Source organism: Glycine soja, chromosome 10 (assembly GCF_004193775.1).
Source record: "Glycine soja cultivar W05 chromosome 10, ASM419377v2, whole genome shotgun sequence".
Lineage (NCBI taxonomy): Eukaryota > Viridiplantae > Streptophyta > Magnoliopsida > Fabales > Fabaceae > Glycine > Glycine soja.
In genome coordinates, this window is record NC_041011.1 from 41,193,618 (window position 1) to 41,207,802 (window position 14,185).

Sequence of the window (14,185 nt, forward strand, 5' to 3'; positions counted from 1 at the left end):
GTTTTAAAAGCCAACCGATAGGAAGGTGATGTATAGGGTTGCTTATAACTAAGTTTTATTGTTTACATAAGTAAAGGTTGCTTATAAATAAAAAATATTTTTTTTTCATTTAAGGAGAAAGATAATTTAAGAGTTGTTTGAAATTATATCATTTGAACAAAATGTAAATAAATTATTTAATTATGATGTGACATTATAAGAACTAATTAATATTAACATAAGGTAAATAATTCAAAATGAATGACTTAAATTACATCCATCGGATATGCTCTGAGATGAAAAGTGAAGTTAATAAAATAGGCGAAAATACTTATTAAAAAACAATTAATCTCTCTGTTTTGTTTTTTCCTTTGTTGTAATTTAAAAAATAATTAAATAAATGAAACCTTTCATTTTGGATTGGTTAAATTAGATTTTTAAACCTCTAATTTATTATTTTAGTTCAATTTAATTCTCTAATTTTTTTAATTTAATTTAGTATTCTAATTTTAAAAAAAATCAATTTGATCCTTGCAATCCATTCTTGTCTAATACCATTAACAATTTTGATGGAATGAATGACAAGGGCCAAACATGTAGCTGGTGTAGTCCACATTCCCTTTTGAAACTTCTCTTTGTTGCATGTATCTTTCTTTAAAATGTCTCGTGAACCCTAGTCATCGGCCGAAAAATAATGTCCCCATTGATTTTGGTATACCAGATGTGATCGTGAAAAAAACTTAGTCAAAATTATCAATATTTATATTTAAAAATATTTTTAATTAAATATTTCAAAGTTAGATAATGTTTATTTTCTAAAATAATGCAGTTAGGGTGCCTTTTTTTCACTAGTCGGTTTTACAGTAAAATCAATACATAGAACATTCAGAGATACCATATTCACAAGGAATAAAAAATTATTTGCTTAGTAATCAATTATTTAGACATCAAAATTCAAAACAAATAATTTAGAGCTTCTAGTGCAGTAAACCATCTTAAGCACCACGAAGTGCCTTAAAAAACTATTAAAATACATCAAGGCTTCCGTTCCAGACATGAACTACCAGCAGAGACATAAGAAATCCTTAGCAGCTAATTAAACATAACCAGATACCGCTATTTAGTTGCTATATATAATATAATCCAACTCTTCACTTGAAACATTAAGGTGAATCCTACTACAGCCATATGTTGACCACCTCATTCTTTGCCATCTGCAGCTCGAAGTGAGCCTAGTTGAACTGGGGCTTGAGTCTGCACCACTTTGGAAGACCCATACACAGATATATCAATACCTTGAGCCTTCTCCTTCTCGATCTGCTCCTTAATCCAGAAGTATGTGATTCTCAACCCATCCTACAACATCACAATTGAGATACTGTTAAGTATTCATAGAATCTTGACGCTGTTTATCAAGATAAAAAACTGGGAAAGAACAAGGTATAAAACTAGGAAGATTTTCATCTAGAAAAGCTAAATATTCCATTAGAGCCTCTTGAAGAAGTTAAAAGAGCTCAAATTGGATACAAAAGTTTTTAAAACACAACACAAGGGGGAATTCATGGAATAGTTTGACATAGAAGGGAGAATTGATTTATACAAGTACCATAAACTGAGCATGGTGCAATTGACCTATAAGCTATGACTGTTCCACAGAACTTAATATGAACATGGAATAAATTATATAGGGTGGAAATAAGATAATTTTCGCCCAATTCATGATAGTAATATTATTACCTTCAACCTCATAGTTGGAGCCCAACCAAGTTTTTCTTTTATCAGTGTATTGTCTGAATTACGACCTCGAACACCCTCAGGGCCAGGAATGTGGTGAATAGGAATATTCTTGTTCTCAAAGCCAAGAATAATCTCAGCCATCTCATTCATGCTAACCATCTCATCGCTTCCAATATTTACTGGCTCTCGGAAGTCAGATTTAGTCAATCTAAACAAAACAATAGACCATAATATCAACTTTTATCAAAGATTACAAACTAACTCAAGAAAAGGATAAAACATCTCCATTATTGTTTGATAAACACCATATCGTGTTCCCCTATCCAACCAAATAAAGAAAATCCTAAATTATGTAAATGCAGAAATTCATACTGCAGCCATTAATCCAAAATAGTTTGAATGAGCTAATGATTTTTCTTTCAGAAAGCCCCAATTTTAAATAAATGGGTTTTGCAGAGAAATCTACTAACAAATTGGCAACTCCTTAAAATAACAAACTTAACATAAAAATTTACTCTATAGACTCAGTTTCCATTAATCATGAAAAGTGCAAGTTCAGAATCTTAATATTAAACTACAACGTACAAACAATAGAAAGAACACAATAATTCAGCTATGAGCCACAAAATCAGCCAAGACATACCTAAGCACACCTTCAACACACTCATCAATGAAGGTAAATGATCGTGTTTGCAATCCATCTCCCCACATCTCAAATCTATCCGTGGAAGTGATTACTTTACGACAAAAAGCAGCAGGAGCCTTCTCCCTTCCACCTGTATGACAAAACAACAAAACACAAACTTATTAAATCCGAAAGGTTACCAAAATATAAAATGACTACCAATTTACCCATTTGGTAAAGTCAAAACTATAAAAGCTTTCAATTCAGTGAAAAACATGCCTTTCCATGTCCCAAAAGGACCGTATATGTTGTGGAACCTCCCAATGCGGCACTCAATTCCAAAATCCTTGTTATAGTGCTTGCATAATTCCTCTGTTGCAAGTTTCTCTAGCCCATATGCATCTTGAGGCTAAAAAAAGTCACAAAATTAAACAAATTAATCCTAATCCCAATCCCAATGTGAAAATCAAGAACCAACATAAATTGAACAATTCAAAAGATCACCAACTAACCTCAGCTGGCCATGCATCGGACTCCTTCAAGCTCACATTAGTTTCCAACTGTTTAAATTCAGGGTAGATACAAGCACTAGAGGCATAAAAAAACCTGGAAAAATATTTTTCAGAACGCATAAAACACATCATCATCTAATCAAAACAGACACCGCATCATAAATGTTTGGTCCAAAAACAAATAATTGAAATGATGTGCATGATGGCTAACCTCTTAATGCCGTTAATCCTGGCAGCCTCAATCATGTTGAAGCTAATCATTGTGTTGTTGTACATAATGACAGAGTGGTTAGACTGAATAAAACCCATCCCACCCATGTCTGCAGCAAGATTGAAAACATGATCAACCCCCTTTGTAACCTTGAGGCAGTTATCCATGACCCTGAGATCAACAAGATGGAATTCATCACAGAACATGTCCTCAGTCATGTGCTCATTTTTCTTCCAATCCGAAGCAATAACGTAATGCCCCTCTGTCTTGAGGCGCCGAGCTATGTGTGATGCGATAAAACCCCCAGCACCGGTGATGGAAATCTTAAGCTTCTCTGATGGCCAGTAAGGCTCTCTCTCAAGATTCTCATAGGTGTATGCACCATAATCAGTTCTTCCAGCACTTCCCATTCTGCACACCACATTAATTTGGCAAACAAACAGAAAATGGTTAAGAAAATTAAATCCAAAACATTATCAAATACTCCATAAACAAAACAATTTTTTCACTGTGAGGAAATTGTGAGGCAAGGGTAATGTGACATCAAGGAAGAAGAAAAGTGCAATTGACGAAATTCCCCCATTTTAAGGAATAACAAAAGAGGCAGAAAAACACGACATACAAGTGATACAACACATGCTGGCACATGAGGGGTACTAGAATGCAATTAATTAATAATGAAAACAATTAACTCATTATAGTTGGCACTTATAAAAAATAAAACTTTAAAAAATAGGTGTATGGAGAATTAAAAAATAAATAAATAAATAAAATCCTCCGACCCACCTTTCCCAAAAGAAAGGGGGGAAATTAAACTAGAATATATATTTCCCCTTTGGGTGAAGGGTATTGAATTGAAGCAAAGGATAATATGCGTATACATAACAACAGGCATAGTGGGTGAGAGTAAAACAAAAAAAGGAATGATACGAAGAGAAGAGGAGGAAAAAAACGAAAACGAAAACGAATGATCCATACAGGCAAAACCGTTACATGAGACGTTGAAGACAAACCCATGAATGAGTATTCAACGTTTAAACCCTAAAAAACAAAGATGATAAATTTATATAAAAAAAAAAAAGGTTTGATATAAAGAAGTGGTGCAGTGTGAGTGAATAAAAGGGTTGGGAATTGAGGAAGAAACCTGTTTGAGAGAGAAGAAGGGGATAGGAAGTGAATTGAGAGGGCGTTGGGAGTGATGGGAATGCAATATATAGGATGAGAATTGAGAAGAAGGGAAAGCCACTTATTGGTTATTTGCTTTGCTCACAACACAATAATTGGCTAAGTACGACCCACACACAGACACAAACAATGTTTGTTTCATTTTTGGTTACTTGCTCCACCCACAAACAATTATCCTCTGCTTTTAAATTATTTTCCGAATATACTGGTGGGAAATGGGAATCATATCATCAAAGGTGTCGTACCAAAAGAAATGTGGTACGGCTGACGCATTTAACATGTTGAAAACCCAATGTGAGTCAGGAAAGTGCTTCAAATTTACCAAACTTGTTTTGCTTCAAATTTTTTACTTAAATTTTAGGATTTTATTTAGTAAAATCACTTATTTTGATTTTTTATCTTTTTCATTTTTCACTTTAATCTTTTATTTTTAAAAAAATATTTTGATTATTTATCTTTTTTATTAAATTTGATCTTTTAATATATTTAAGATAGACCCTGTTAATTATTTAAAAATGAATTTTTTTTTAATTGAAAATAGAGGGAAAGGAAAGAATATTAAAAAAATATTTATAAATGATTGATTACATCAATATTAAATACATCAAAGGATTAAACTAAAAAAATTAAGATAAAAGATTAAATTAAAAAAAAGATAAACAATCAAATTAAGTTTTTTTTTAAAAAAATAAAAGACTAAAATGAACTAAAAAATGAAATAAATTATTAAATTGAACTTTTAAAAAATAAAGAATCAAACTGAAGAAAAAAAAACAAATAATCAAATAAATCATTTAATCTTTTTATTTTCAACTTTAGTATGAAATCCGTCACACAAAATGAACCGGGCGTGAAAGGATCATTAATTAGGTTTTAAACAAAAAATCTTAAATATCTTTTGATTACACAAAAAAATATTTTAAATTTAGTTATTATATTTTACTATTATAAATAGAAATATTTTTTCTTGATTTGTCTTTTTTATTTGATTAAATTATAATTTTGGTCCTCTAATCTTATAAATTAGTATTTTGGTCCTCCTCATAGATTATTAACAAATAATGTTGATTAATTGAATTATTAATTTAATTATAAATTAATTAAAACCATTAATTATTAAAAATTAAATAAAAAATTATTCCATATTAGGATTAATAGTTTTTTATTAAAAAAATTTAATAATAAATAATTTTTATTTAATTTATAATTAACTTAATAGCTCTTATGATTATAATTATTAGTTAATAATTTATAGGAGGATCATAATTAAAAATTTATAAAGGATCAAATATTACAAGATCAAAATTATGAATTTAAAAAATTAAAATGACCAAAATTATAATAACTTTTTTATTATTATGTAGATATAGATTGCAAATATGCTCCACGGTAGGAGATGTATTTAATCCAACAACATATTTAAAACTACAACTTGACTATCGACTTATTTGCTAATATTTGATGCGCCTTTTATATATAATTAGAATTAGAATAAAATGTATTTATAGTGTAAAAGATTTTTATATTGTAATCTAATAATGAATTTTTATATAAGATAAACTTATCTACTTTTATAATAAAACAATAAGAATTCTTTTGGTGGTTAAAATATGATAGCATGAGATGAGATATGAAAGTGAAATAAAAATATGAGATAATAATATAATAAATTTTAATCTTATCAAATATTATCACGTTATTTTGTCTATGTATTTATGCAGACCAAAACATGATTTGTGATAGCAACCCTTATAATATAGTAATAATGACAATAGCAATAACAATCATAACACTCACTAAAAATTCTCATAAGTTATAAAATTATACTTCGAATTATAGACGAAGTTTAGCTGGGTCATGCTTTACTCTTTATCTTGACCCATTATAAGAGTTGAATGACTATGTCAGTGTAAAAATCATACAATCACAAATTATGTTTGAATAACAATCATAGCACTCACTAAAAATTCTCATAAGTTATAAAATTATACTTTGAATTATAGACAAAGTTTAGCTGGGTCATGCTTTACTCTTTATCTTGGCCCATTATAAGAGTTGAATGACTGTGCCAGTGTAAAAATCATATAATTATGTCTGAATTAATTTAAAATAATTATTTCAAAAGTTAACAAAGTTATTTAATTTAAAATTTTAATTAAATCATAACATCAGTAAAAATAGATTTTATACTTTTATTCGATCTTAAATTATCATATATGATAATATAGTTGACTTCTGTAATAAAAAACTAAAATAAAATATATTGACAATAACAAGGATATTTTTTTACTCCTGTAATCTAATTATAATTTGTCATAGTAATATTATTTTTGTAGATAATAATTAATTTTTAAAAATATTTAAAATCATTTTAATTAATAAATAGTATAAAAATATTTATGCAAATAATATATGAAAATTAAACTCATATAATTATTACTTTTAATATTAAATATAAGATGATTTTTAGTTAATAATGTAAAACAGTACTAAAGTTGTGTCAAAATTAAAATCTTAATCTAATGTGGTAGAGAGAGTGAAAGCTGAAACGTGAAAGGGGAGGGTCAGTAGTTTACTGGAGAGCACACCGTGACGTAGAGGTTGGGTTGATTGAAGGGCATGTTTGGTTTGGCCAGTGTATGGGGTCCAATGGGACAGTGGAGTAAAGTTGAAGTGAACATTTTTGCCATATAGAATAGAGTTCAAAGCCAGAGACAAGAGGAAGGAAGCTACTTGGAAACTGCTTTCCCCTGCCTGCAATGCAACTGGAAGCTACTTGCCAACTTTATTGCACACAACATTTATCATTTTAATACAATTTCTGTATCTAAAAATGTTAACAAGAGGATAGACCCATCATGCACTTTTTTTTCTTGTTCTTATTATATTTATTTATTTTCTTGTAGGAAATACATACAAAGTTTGATGTTCAGCATCTAATACTTTCTGATCAAATTGGATGTATTACGGCAATGGTTGTGCTTTATGTTTACAAATTAGAATAGTTATTTAGTTGATTAATTGTAATGTTTCACTTTTTTATTGTTGATTTTATTTAAATTCTTTTATTAAATAAAGATGAACTACACTTATTCTATACAAATATTCATTTTTTTAAAACATTTATCTCATTAAATTATCTTCTTTCTCTTTTATCTCTTAATTTAAATTCTTTTGTCTCTTTATTAATTTAAACTAATTTGTCCTTCTCATCTTCTATCTCATGAGAGTCTTCTCTGATTTCTTGAAGATAAATTATCCTTATCCTTTGCACAATAATAAGTAATACAATATTATCAAACCCGATCAATATCTATATTACATTTTCTTATAAAGAAAATAAAGTACATTGCAAATCATTTATAATAGATTAGTCACAGTGCCACACACCGCTGATGTCTTAAACTCCAATACACATGAAATAATATTGTCATTTTTCAAAATTTCAAAAACTACTATATAGTTTTACAAATTAATATGAATAAATTAAAAGAGGAGTGTGATTTGGTTCAATTCAAAATTATTTCAATAATAAAAAAGCTAAAAACCAAATCAAATCATAATAAAAGAAATGTATTTTAATTTATTTTATTAGTATCAAAATTTTGTAGATGGACTCAACAATTTAAAACTGTTTGCGTTCTTTGAACACCAGGATTACATCTTGGTGTTTTTCATTCGGCTTTTCCTATTTTCACTCCCGCTTGTTACTAGTACACTCTTCTTTTGATTTTTTTTCTTTCAAAAATACCCAAAAAATGCACTACCCTTTGCACAATCCACAAGTCTTCCATTTCAGAAATTACTCCCAGCGTCTCAGAGTTGCATTCCAGAAATTTCTCTAGAGATTATAATAAAATTCTTATTCCTCAAATCAAGTAAGCTTGCCCTAGATCAAGAAAAACCATTAAACTCACACAACTACCTATGTTTGCTTCTTGAAAAACTATAACAACAATGCAAAAACTGGTCCTGTTTCATGAGCTCAAAGCTTAAACAACGTCAATATCTTTGTTTTTCATGGCCACAGCACGATGCAACAATCGCAAAAGAAGAAAACGAAAAGTGAACTATGAAGGAAATAATGATTTTGGGAGGAAGGTGTGGTTTTTCTCTAATTAAAATGCATGAGAGCAATTGAAAATCAAAGATAGTGCAATTGTTTAAGCTTTGAAATATGGAAGAGGAAAACTCAACCTAAAGGGGACTGTATATTGTAGGATATTTTTGGAAAAAATAAAATAAAAGGGAAGTACATTAGTAATAAAGGAAAGTAGAAATAGCAATAGCCTTTCATTCTCCTTTTGGGTCATTTTGGATCGAATGTTGTTATTACCTTTTTTGGGCATAACCATCGATTTTGGGCTTTGGCCCAAATAATGACATATTTTACCCATCTTAGTATCCAAATAGACTAGGGAATTGCTTGGGACACCAAGTAAATTTCATAAATGCCAGAAATAAAATTATGGGTATTTTCAGTTATAAATAGCAGGAGCAGTTTTTTATTTCTGCAGCGTCATTTTTTTTTCCGCAAAATCTTGATCACTTAGTATACGTTGCTTCCCTTAAGGTTGGTTTCGAAGCGTATTTGGTCTCTGGTGGTGTACGTGCATTGTTCAGGAGTATACGATGAAGTTTTGTTAGTTTTCGTCACCGGAGAAGAAGAGTTATGCAAAAAAAAATTTACAAACCTACGGATTGGCAATCCGTATGAAGCATACGGATTGACAATCTGTATGTCCATACAGATCAGCAATTTGTATGGCTCATAAGGATCAGTAATCCATATGAACCATATGGATTGACAATCCGTATGTCCATACGTCCATATGGATTGTTGATCCATATGAACCATACGGATTGCTGATTCATAGGTTTGTAATTTTTTTTTAAAATTGTGAATAAAATTATATGAATTATAATTTTATCAATTTTAAAAACAATTTTTGTGTAATAATTTTAGCAATTGTGTGATTTTTTTTTAATAATTTTAGCAATTATAAAAATATTGATTTTGTGATATCATTTTATAGTGGTATAAACAAATGTATTTAGTAATTAGATTGTTAAAAAAGTATAATATATATAATTTTTTTAAAAAATGACTAAAACTAACATTTGATTGCTTAAAAATTAATTTAGTGATTAATTAAAAATAATTTAATTCATAAACATGACCAAATTAATTACTGAAAAATACTATTTGTCGCAAAATGTTACTTCAACATTGTAAAAAAATTATGATCAACACATAGTAAAACAACTATTATATAAGAAACTGATAAGTAACAAAGGGATAATATTAGACAAATTATTTGTAGCAAAAGCATAGTTAGGGAATTCCTAATAATTAAAAGGAATAGTGTCCCAAGTCCTAATAATGTTTAAAGTCGTAATAATGTTCCAAGTCCTAATAATGTTGAATTTAATTCATAAATATGGCCAAAATAAAACATGGTTAACGGCTGGATCAGGAAATTCAAAGACAATTTTCATGCCAGCTTTGAAGGACAGGGTTTCACAAAAATATTTTCATCTAGCTCCAATTTTAATTGTCTTTCTCCAGTGATTGAACACAAGTCGACATTCTGCAAATACAAATGAATCCAACCTTTGTCTTTAAGAAAATAATACATGGTGCTTGGAACGTCTTGATATTAAGAATAATGTTATGTCAACAATTTATGAAATTTAAAACTTGAAAGATAAGGAATTGCTAGCAACTAAATTGAAAAGTTGCTTACTAGGCTGTTGCAGGTAACTTTGTGCAGAGTGAGATACATCTTCAAAGTGATAGAATTTGGCACTTGATGGTATAATAAGTGCTATCTTGGGAATAATTTTGGAAGGCTACTGCTCTTGAATATGGTGAGAAAGAATACATTATTACTATAATGAGTTAACGACACTTGATGATCTCCGATCAGGTGATAAAAATCTCTTAGTGTTGTCCACCCTGCTACAATGGTTGGTTTGTCCAAATTTTGGTTGTAGACAACGGTATGGAAATTTCCATTCTTGTCAATGAAATGCCATAAACGATCAAATATGTCTTTCCACCTCACAGCAAATGACCTACTAACTTCACCGTAAATCTACATTTGATATAACAAAATAAGGTTGGTTAGTTACACAAAATAACAAAATAATGATATGTTAATTAAATCAAAATGAAGATGACCTCGTCCTTGGCGTTAACGGTGTTTAAAATAGCATCTGGTGGAACCGCGACCTTCAGCATGATCTTGACCATTTTGCAGCATTGTCCGTGCTCTTCATTTGTTAATTCTGACATAATTCAAATTCAAGCATGATATAACAAAATTGGCATTCAATTAGCAGTCATGATGAACGCCAATTCATTCTTAGTAATTGGCATAATTATTAATCTATTAACTCGACATATATTCGAAAGAAAAATGATTTCAAATAAAATTGTTAAGTAGCAAAAACATAAGTTGAAACAGACATATAGATGTTGTTCCAAAGCATATAGTTACATCAAACAGTTTAAAGCATTGGGAAAACATGACAAAAATTAGTCATCAGAATTACATAATTTTTTTCACCATTAATGTCAAAGTAGGTGAATGAAAACTAAGCTCTAGAACAAGTGACATATTCTTAATGAGACGATGAGCCAAACAATACCATATTACTACTTGTTAAGGTATTTGACAACAATTGATCAAACATAACATCCTACTACCAAAGCTAACTAACTACAAACATGTCACATGTGTGAATAAACGTATCAATATGAAAGGTAAACATTCTTACTAGGCAGAGTCACAAGAACCATTTCTAATTCCTCGTTAAGGGTGCTTAATCGTGATGGCGGTAGATCAGAGCCTGAATGTCATGTTTCTTGCTTCATCAATTCTGAAATATATTTGAAATTTTGATCAGCAATCTGTAAGGTGTCTATACTATATTATTTTCAATTAAAAAAATGAAAAAAAAACCATACGGATCAACAATCCGTATGGTGTCTACACTATTTTTTTTACCAATTAACTAAATTTTGTTTACAAAATAACCAACACTAAAAAAATTCTAAAAAATAACTAACAAAAATTTTACGAAACATAATTACACAAAAAAAAATTTAATATATTTTGGAGTTTATTACTTTCAATTAAAAAAATCATACGGATCAATAATCCCTATGGTGTTTACACTATATTTTTTTTCCAATTAACAATTTTTTTTTTACAAAATAACCAACACTAAAAAATTCTAAAAAATAACTAACAAAAATTTTACGAAACATAATTACACAAAAAAAAAATTAAAATATATTTTGGAGTTTATTATTTTCAATTAAAAAATAAAAATAAAAAACATACGGATCAATCCGTATGATGTCTACACTATATTTGTTTACCAGTTAACTAATTTTTTTTTACAAAATAACCAACACTAAAAAAATTATCAAAAATAACTAACAAAAAATTTATGAAACATAATTACACAAAAAAAAATTAAAAAATAATTACGAGTTTATTATTTTCAATTAAAAACAAAATTAAAAAAATACCTTATGGATTAGTGATCCGTATAAATCATACGGTTGCTAATTCATCCATAATCCTATGAACCATACGGATCGGTAATTCGTATGGTCATACGGATTACCAATTCATATGACCAATCCGTATGGGTTTTTCCCACAAAACTCCATTTTTTCCGACAACGCTTCATACGAACAACAACAAACAACACCAAATACAGTCATTCAACAACATCAACAATAACGACTTGAGAGGGAACCACTTAGCTCGAAGAAGATGACCCACCAAGAAGACGAAACGAAAGGACCACTGGAAAGAGGAAGAAGCAGTGTCAGGGATAACACGAAGACGAAAGAAGAAGAAGCGGTGTCGGGGCTAAAACGAAGACGAAAGAAGAAGAAGCGGTGCTAGGGCTAAGAGGAAGACGAAAGAAGAAGATGCGGTGTCGGGCTAAGAGGAAGACGAAAGAAGAAGAAGCGGTGCTGTGAGGAAGACGAAAAAAGAAGAAACGCCACGGGAGAGAAATGAAAAGTGAATACATATGAGTTACTTTAGCTTTTTATATCAAAATGGTGAAGAACATTTTAGACATTTTAGCAATGTTGCTGGGTGCCCCAGCAAAACTGCTGGGTGTCCAAAGCAACAACCAATAGACTATGGGAAAAGTCACATGTTTTGAACTCAAGTTCGGCAGAGGTTAGAGTTCTTGACTCCTAAGAATTTATGTATTTCATTTGTTAATACATAATTTTTTCAATCAATATTAAATATGATTAAGAATTTGTAAAAAAAATATTAATTTTTTTAATTATAATAATTTTTTAGATTTTTAAAGTTTAAAATATATTCACATTTATGTTTATTTCATTACAATATTTTTTTCTCAATTAAATTATTTTTTGTTATATTTTTAATTTAAATCTTATTTTATAAATATATTCATAGGTTGCATGAAATACTTACAAGTTGTGAACAAAAATACTATATTTAGAAGCTATTCTCATTTGAAAGAAATATGATAAAAGTTAGACTAAAGAATTCCTATAATTATACCTTACTAAATACTATATACATGACCGAGAAAGACATCAAATATTGAAAGAAATATGATAAAAGTTAGACTAAAGAATTCTTAACTTTTTAAGGAACCGATTTCATTTCAAAACGTATTTTCATAATAACTAATTTTAATTATCAAACACCCTATATTTAGAAGCTATTCTCATTTGTCTTATCTTAGTTATGTATTTAGAAGTTAAAAACGCAGCAAAATGACTTGAGATATTTGTTGTCCACTTGTTATCGAGTACGTTTATGAGGCAATCAAATCCAAAGATGATTTGTCATTTGATAACGCATGACCATTGACCTAGCTCACTTTTGGGCTTTGGCTGCCTCGTAGTGCCACTGATGTTTTGAGCTATGGCTTCCTTCTAGAGACATCAATTTGCTTTTCTGGTCATCGTCATTATTATCTTTATTTATTATAATGATAATGATGTTAATTGCTAATCCATGAAGAAACATTAAACACCACCAAAAAGTGATGTCCCCGGCCAAAAATAAAGCATCATGTCCTACTCCTAACATTAATCAAATGCAGTTTAGGATTCAGTCAACCATTCGAAACCATTTTTTTGTGAGCAAAATTGTAATTAATTAAAATACAGTATCATGTGATTTAATTAGTATGCAAATTTAGAGACTAGTATTGCATAATTTTGAATTCATGTTACTATAACTATATAAAAAAAAAAGTCAAGTTTCAATTTGGAATTTTAAAAAGTTTAAAATTTTGTGAACTTCGAACAAAATACTACAATACAGCTGCCAAAAATAAAGATGAGAAAGAAGCTTTGATTTCAAGAGAAGTGAAGTGAAGTTGATGTGCGTATAAGCCCTCCTCCCATTGGGATTTGGAGCCACCAAACAAATTACTCCCTTCACTCCTTTAAGAGTCGTTTCTGTTTCTGTTTCGATTCTTATCATAATTTCACACTCCACAATGATCAAAGTCCAAACAAATTGCATTGTATTTGCCACTGTAAGCACCCACTGGGCTCAACTATTTCTGTATTCCTATTCTATAGCCTTTTCTGTCCTTTCACCGGCTCAATTTATTATTTTTCTTTTTTATATGTCTGAGTTAATTTATCATTTTTATTTATTTATTCATTCAGGAGCACACAATAATTACTAGGTTCACTCTGTGATCATGCAAGAAGTTAATTACTTTCAACGCAAAAATTATATAAACTGAAAATCATATGTGTTTCGTTTAGGTTGAACTTGAGAGGAGAAAATGGTGGTATTTTTTTTCAGAATTTTTCAATATTTAAGAATTCCTTTCAACCTCGACTAATTTAATTGAGTCTAAGACTCAAATGGTGCTATTCAACAACACATGTGATGTAATTCA

General features: G+C 29.5%; 1 protein-coding gene across 2 annotated transcripts; it reads right to left on the reverse strand.

Moving 5' to 3' along the window:
• Nucleotides 1-878: 878 nt before the first annotated feature.
• LOC114371997 (GDP-mannose 3,5-epimerase 2) lies at nucleotides 879-4,358 on the reverse strand. Of its 2 annotated transcripts, none has more exons than XM_028329358.1 (7): nucleotides 4,209-4,358; nucleotides 3,065-3,475; nucleotides 2,854-2,947; nucleotides 2,621-2,750; nucleotides 2,360-2,492; nucleotides 1,717-1,924; nucleotides 879-1,335 (listed from the first exon to the last, which is right to left on the reverse strand). In XM_028329358.1, exons 2-7 carry the CDS (start codon nucleotides 3,472-3,474, stop codon nucleotides 1,180-1,182), a joined length of 1,131 nt encoding a protein of 376 aa, XP_028185159.1. In that variant the 5' UTR covers nucleotide 3,475; nucleotides 4,209-4,358; the 3' UTR covers nucleotides 879-1,179. The 2 variants fall into 2 exon arrangements, with proteins under 2 accessions (XP_028185159.1, XP_028185160.1); XM_028329359.1 differs by lacking the exon at nucleotides 4,209-4,358 and adding an exon at nucleotides 4,043-4,065.
• Between the last annotated feature and the right edge of the window lie 9,827 nt (nucleotides 4,359-14,185).

What these genes read in the sequence shown, in the direction of transcription:
- LOC114371997 (XM_028329358.1), bottom strand. Translation starts at nt 3,474, where the DNA reads ATGGGAAGTGCTGGAAGAACTGATTATGGTGCATACACCTATGAGAAT. An exon ending in TGTGTTGAAGGTGTGCTTAG is followed by an intron (nt 1,925 to 2,359) that starts GTATGTCTTGGC and finishes TGTTTTGTTTAG; the next exon opens with ATTGACTAAATCTGACTTCC. An exon ending in CTCCAACTATGAGGTTGAAG is followed by an intron (nt 1,336 to 1,716) that starts GTAATAATATTA and finishes GTGATGTTGTAG; the next exon opens with GATGGGTTGAGAATCACATA.